The 7,225-nt window shown below is 40.5% G+C and overlaps 1 protein-coding gene across 1 annotated transcript; it reads right to left on the bottom strand.

The window, feature by feature from the left end:
- Positions 1 to 1,438: 1,438 nt before the first annotated feature.
- On the bottom strand, positions 1,439 to 6,965 carry otol1a (otolin 1a). Its single transcript, XM_039661233.2, has 4 exons — positions 6,492 to 6,965; positions 6,312 to 6,401; positions 3,221 to 3,292; positions 1,439 to 2,604 (listed from the first exon to the last, which is right to left on the bottom strand). The coding sequence occupies exons 1-4, from the start codon at positions 6,931 to 6,933 to the stop codon at positions 1,721 to 1,723; spliced, it is 1,488 nt and encodes a 495-aa protein (XP_039517167.1). The 5' UTR covers positions 6,934 to 6,965; the 3' UTR covers positions 1,439 to 1,720.
- Between the last annotated feature and the right edge of the window lie 260 nt (positions 6,966 to 7,225).

Here is a 7,225-nt window from a genome sequence, read left to right as displayed (position 1 = left end):
CTCCACCTGTCTGATCCAGACGTAGTTTTTGAAACAAATACGATTTTCTTGGCTTTTTGTTCAAATTCAAAATGTCGCTTCTTTTAGTGAAACTTGCCCACATTCAAGTGTTGATGCGTGTACCTTAATAAAACAAACGCTGGTGGGCAAAGTTAACTATTTCATTGCTTCCCCATGTAAGGTTGAGTTTAGTTGGAGCAAACTATATTCAAGTTTTTTTTTTACTTGATTTTTTTTTTTTATATATATGCAGTAAACCCCACTTCCATTGTATATCTTGCTCCAGATGAAAACAATGAAAGCATTTTAGAGATTCTTTGCAGCAAATTGTTTATTTGGTACTTTAGAATATATAAAGATTTTAAAATGACTAAATTTACGTATTTTCTTTTAAATTCAGTCGCATTAATATAGTCATAATTTCTTCCAGCTGCATTCCCAAACATTTGTGGCTGCAGCTGTTTCTTCCTGCCTTGGTAATGTGTTTAAAATCATTTTCATACCGATTTCTTAATCTTCAGTAGAGAAGCGAATTGTGCCGACTCATGAGAAGTGAATCAACCTGATGAGCTCCATGTTTCATTGTGGTTTGGCTGTTCACACTTCTGTCTTCTGAATGGGCAGAATGCAAATAATGCTGTAAATTGTGGTTTCCCAATCCCAGTGCAGTTTATAATAGTCACAATGGCACCGATTCAGTTCTGTAGTAATCTCTGAGCTTGTACTTCAGTTGCGATAAGCGTCTATGTCTGTCAGTGAGGCTCTTACTTATTTTGCTGATCAGTTCCTCTTTGTTAATTCAGTTTGTCAGTGGTTAAATTGTCTTTTTTCGAGGCGGTTCGCCTTAATAAATACATTTGTGGTTTTTGTGATCGATGGTGTGCCAACGGGTGACTGAATATTTTGCATTTTTTGTTGCCTTTTCATTGCTCAGTCGTTGTTACCTAATATTCAAACACGTTATCGGAACAATTATTTAAAGTGAAATCAAGATTAGAGCTTTGTGAATTTTTGTCTGTTATCTTTATTCAGAAATATCTTAATAGTTACCAAAGCCATCTTTTAGTAGAAACATGCATTTAATACTTGAAAAAAATTGACCAAACATAATGATGACTCATTATGCACTACACAAATCATTGTCCAATTAAATCGTCCCTACAATGAGAATGGCCATCCCCTTAATACGACCTGCGACCAACAAACCCTTTTGAACATTTCATTCCCTTTAGAACTATTCTAATGCTAACCCTACCAGCCTAATGATACTCTACTAACACTCTAATGATGTATAGATTTCATTTCATTGGTAAATGTTTTTTTATTATCACTTATAATTAACTAAACTAACACTTGCATTTATTTAAAAAATTAACAACAACAAAAAATCAGAATCTTGGTGTAGGTTTAGGTAAGAAAGCAAGACCAAAATAAAGCAAAATTTATTTTATTGCTTAAGCTGCCAGTTGTATAAATATGTTAGGACCTACAAAAATAGCTGCCAGAAATCATCAGCTTATTAAAAACAAATCACAATCAAGTTGTTCTGGTGATAAAACAGGTAGCATAATAATAATTAGTGGCTGTACAATTAACTGTTAGTACACAAATCTAAGTTCAGGGCTCAAGTATTTAGGTAATATAAGTGTCTTCCAATTCACCCCTACAAAACAAAGTATACGTCTAAGGATTATCCAGAGGTCAGTGCGATTCCTGGCCATCAGTCCTTGGTGGCATCAGCATAGAGCAGGAATCCAGAGAACGTGCTGTCGTCCTCGCTGCTGGAATAAACACCGTTCCAGTCCCGCAGAGTCTCCAGCCATACCTGGTCTCCAGATGATAGGCGAAGCACTGCCATGTTGGAGGCCTGGTCAATGTCCTGGCCATAAAGGGAGTCACGAGTTCGCAGTTTACGAATGCCGTTCACCACCAGGGCTGCGCGCAGGGGGCGATTGCGCACGGTTATGTAGTAGGAAAAGACGTAAACTCCCCCGTGAGTGCAGTTGAACTTGCTGCCGTGGGGATCCCAGTGGCCCTCCTCATTGTAAATGACTTTGTCAAACTTGATAGGCAGGCCAGGTGGCGGAAATGATCGGCTAGGAAAAAGACCGACGCTAAAGGCTGAGCGCTTCTGAACGGCAGGTTCGCCCGGAAGGCCTTTGAATCCCCTAACGCCTCGTGCTCCCTTTAGGCCTCGTGTGCCTTTCATCCCTGGCATCCCCCTTTGCCCTGGTGGTCCATGAGGTCCTGGAGGACCAGGCTCTCCCTGTTTACCTGGGGGTCCTGGGTCTCCCTTCAGCCCCTTGGGCGCAGGAAGCCCATCTGTGCCATTCAGACCTGGCGCACCCATGTCTCCTTTTGGCCCTTGAGGCCCTGGCTCCCCCATACTGCCTTTCTGCCCTCTCTCTCCAAATGGACAGTCTCCTTTGTCACCCTTCTCCCCCTTGATGCCATCTGGTCCGGGGAGGCCGGTCAGTCCTTGTATGCCAGGCTCACCCACTTCTCCCTTTGTTCCATTCCAGCCGGGCTCTCCCCTGTCCCCTGGGTCTCCTTTCAGCCCAGGCAAACCGGGATCTCCTTTGTCTCCTTTGAGGCCCATTTCACCTGCGCACATTAACATAGACTAGAATTCGAAATTTAAGACCAATTCCTAAAGGGATACTCCACCCAAAAATGAAAATTCTGTCATCATATACTCACCCTCAAGTTGATGCAAACCTGTATGAGTTTCTTTCTTCTGCTGAACACAAAGGAAGATATTTTGAAGAATGATTGGAAGCAAACTGTTGTTTGGCACCATTGACTTCCATAGTAGAAGACAAAAATATTAGTCAATGGTGCCAAAGATCCAATCGTTCTTCCAAATATCTTCCTTTGTGTTCAGCAGAAGAAAGAAACTCACACAGGTTTGGAACAACTTGATGGTGAGTAAATGGTGACAGAATTTTCATTTTTGGGTGGAGTATCCCTTTAATTGTAATCAAAGGCTACTGGTGAACAAATTTGAATTTTCCCAGATTTTAATATATTTAAGCCATTAAGTTTGATAAGGTCAATGTTAATGTAATGAAATGCTTAAAAAGGCTGTAAAACAAACATATATCACACTATTTGTATAGTAGAATATAGTTTTCTGAGAACAGTCCAAAAATCAACATAGAAAGCATATCATACAGTGCATCAAAGACTGGGTTAGAGCTTTTGTCACAAATGAATGTACCTTTCTCTCCTTGTTTCCCAGTAACACCGGGAATCCCAGGTAGCCCACTCACTCCAGGATCACCTTTCTCTCCTAAAGGAGGAAAGGACATTTGTCTACAAATGTGTAATGTCTACTCTTTACTGACACAGTGATTTTGAATAGATCTCAATCCTTAAGAATACACAAAGGCTCACAAGCAAACAAAAACCCTGAACACTGGTGTGTTTAGAACTTCAGTGGTTACACCAGCTTGCTCAGGCTAGAACGAGAGAAGATTCAGAGATAGAGAGCTAGGCACACAATTTTGCAGACCACCTTTTGTGCAATCTCAGGGAAATGGTAGGTTTTGCCAACTTGTAAGAGCATGCAGGACTACAAGAAAGGGAAAGGTTCAGTCTGTTTGATCTCTAGGCGTAGCAATCTTTTTTTTTAATATTGACATAGGAGTTGTCTTAAAAATACACACGTAATTCTCCTTAGTTAAGGTCAAGGTGTTCACACATGTTTGTTCTCGCAAAACAAAGATATTTGTATACACATTCAACAGATGATTTCCATAATCCTTTGTTTATAATTTTGGATAGACTAACTATAGAAGATGTGAAAAAAGAATGATGGTCTTTGTGTAAACAGTGTTTGCCTGAATTCCTTTTGACTCCTTTATATGGAATCTTAAATGTAAAACGTACGATTATAACATCTAATATATTTGATATAACAGTTATTTCCAGTCCTTTAGAGTGCAACTCCACTGAATTTTCACTGATTGTATTACTCTTCTTGTTTGTGTTGGTGCGTTCTAGACAGACAGTCAGTGTGTGTATTTGTGGTGGGGATTTTTCAAGTGAGATCGTTACCAAAGACAATAGAATTGCACTTAAAGGAACTTTGTCATTACACAAGTAGTAGGTCGTTGAATCAGTTCCTCAACCACCATTTCGTTCAAAAACAGTCTGCATCCAAATACGCCTACAGCCCTTCTATAATAGGAGAAAATCATTGGGTCTCATTCATGAAACACGAGCAGAACGAATTTGTGTGTAAATCGTGGTTCTGGCGTAAATTTTCGGATTCATTAAAATGTTCGTATTTTGCAAATGTTAGTTGGTACGCAAGAAATCTACACCTGCTCCCAGCCACGCGTAAATGGTGCGCTTAACATCCGAACGTTTTGCTCATTAATAAGACTGCATTTTAATTCACCAATGGGTACATATTTAAACAGCATTTTGAAAAAATATTTTACATAGTAATTGCATACGCTTTTTCTTTTTACTTTTATAATGAGAGCCAGTAATAGCAGATCTGGTGATCGATGGCGGTCCTCCAGTTTGAATACGATTTTTACGAAGTGAACTAATTCATTTTTTGCTGTCAAGCTTAATGCTGAACCATTTTCTTCTCACTTCTGGGACTGTTCGATTAACAGATGAAACTCCATTAACTGCATCTGTAATATGCTGCCAAGCTTTTTTTTAGGACCTGATATGCCACTATGTACGCTTGAAAATAAAATGTGGCGTTTTGAATGAACTTCTGATAATAAAACTTCAATTTCTGCATCTGAGAAATCTTTCTTTTTCATTCGCATTCATGTTATTATATACAGTCGGATATAATTGGCCTGAATTATGGTATAATTGAGAATGAATGTGCACGCGCATCCCATTTACGACTGGTTGGAATTCATAAACACACACACTCATTTCACTATCACATCTGACGTTTACGAAGTATTTGTAAATCAGGAGAAGAGTTTTCGGGAAGGTCTCTTTACGCGCAAAAAACGCGTTATTAACGCAAACCCATTTTAACGGCGTAAATTTTTTTATCGCGCGATTAACGGTCTTTTTGGCCTAGCAAACTTTGTAGTTTTTTTATTTAATATGCTTTTGCAACAGGACGCGGCGCTATGAAACCCATTCATTTCAATGGCTTGTGCCGCACGAGGACGTTTTGTTGCTTCGTCAACCAAAGCGCAAGCGGATCTAGCTTGACCGGAAACAAAACAACAGGCACCCTGCACACACTCATTTGGGCTTATGAGCTGGCCAAATAGTTGGTTAACGTTACATTTTAAGTGGATGACGAGTGCGAGACGCCAAAATGGATGCCAATAAGATTCTGAATGGAAACTTTACTTTACTAAAAGTTGCCAAATGGTTCGACAAATGGATTGACAAGACCAAAGTGATCTGTGTGTTTTGTCGTTGTGAACGGAGCTATCATCGCAGCATGTCCAGTCTGAAAAAACGCTTGATGATGGCCAAACAAACCCATACACAGATTATTTTCTCCAAGTGAGAATTTTAGTGTGAAATTGAACACCGTATATGCCAATGTTGTTTTCAATAAAAAACATTTGCACAAAGCAAGCCGATTTTCCATGTTGATAAGAGCATTAAAATGAGAGAAAATAATGAGACAAAAAGAAATTTAGAATAGATAATAATGTTTGATTAATCGCGAGTTAACTACGACATTATTGCGATTAATCGCGATTAAATATTTCAATCGTTTGACAGCACTAGTATGTAGTATTCATAAAACAATACCCATGCCATGTGGAAAGTACCCAGATGACGTGCTACTACTGAGATTCCAAAGTTTGCATCCACATTGTCACATGACATTTGGATTTCGTTCATACTATATAGAACATACATTTTCAATGGTCGCGAAGTTCATTCCTTATAAAATGTATGCGATCGTCGCGATTTCATTAATTTATTTAGAAACGTTTATGAGAGAGTGATTATTAGCTATGTTTTCATCCAAAGTTGCGAATTAAACTTATGCGCAAACTTTGTTATATCGTATTGAACATTTGCGAATAAATCAATCATTTCCATCAGTCGACAAGAACAAAATTGTCACTTGTTTATAAACTGTCGCAAAATATCACAAAGAAAAATGGAAGTTGGTGCAATAGGAGAACCCACTTTATATACAAATTTTTCATGTAATAAATGACTTGCGCCTCAGATTGTGCATTTCTTCGGCAGAGCGAAAACAAAGTACCAATATTACGTCTTGTTCACTGAACTCTTTTGACCATCCCTTGCTCATGCTTAACTTGAACACAAGCACATGCCATTAACATACTGACCACTTTCTCCACGTGACCCTGGAGCACCAGTGAGTCCATCTTGACCTGGAGCTCCAGAAGGTCCCATCTCCCCCTTCTCCCCCGTAACGCCTAACAAGATTACAAATAAAGTGAGTTTAGATTAATTTAACAATTGATACGGATAGCTACCAACTAGGCAATTACCACTCGTCTTCTTACCCGCCAATCCCTTTTCTCCTACCGGTCCTGGAGGACCTCTCTCTGGTGGACAACACTCACAGAAGTTGAAAAAGCACTCGTTGTAGTCCAACGTGTAGTTCCCAGGGCCCGCCCCAGGAGGAACCATGGCCTCCGTGTGGTAGTCGGCAGAATACGCATCGCTGGAGTAAGTGGTGCTGTCGGTGGGGGAAATCGAGTACGCATCCATCATGGAGTCCGTGACTTCCTCGGTGACGCCGATAGCGGTGGGACTCACAGTGGTGGTGATCGAATGGGACCCCAAGCGGGGGGGCGGCTGTGGAGGACCTCCATCTCGAGGCGGAGGCTTCTTAGTGGGTTTCAGTCGCGGCCACTGTGTGGTCTTGGATAGTGATGCTTGAGTCCCTGTTGTTACCTCCAGCAAGGCCATCAGCAGGATGACAAGGTGGAGAATATTGGGCATTGTACCAATAGCTGCACGCAAACAGCAGCTAAATGCACTGAGGACAGAAGTGGACACCAAATGGACGTTGATAAACTAGGTCTTTTCGTTTTCTAAAGAAAAACATTGTGCTAACACTTACCACGTCGTCGAACTTCAGTGCCGCTTCTCCGTTCACCTTCTCTAAGAGAAATCTGCATCCAGATCACTAGCTTTTAACAACCTGTGCCTCCCCGTCCCCCCTTAGTCCAGCCAATGAGAGTGTTTTCTGCAGCATGGGCAGGTGACATACACTTGGCACAGATTGGAGGAT

This window comes from Pimephales promelas, chromosome 5, assembly GCF_988280905.1.
Source record: "Pimephales promelas chromosome 5, fPimPro1.hap1.1, whole genome shotgun sequence".
Classification (NCBI taxonomy): Eukaryota; Metazoa; Chordata; class Actinopteri; order Cypriniformes; family Leuciscidae; genus Pimephales; species Pimephales promelas.
This window is presented reverse-complemented; position numbering and strand designations above follow the sequence as displayed.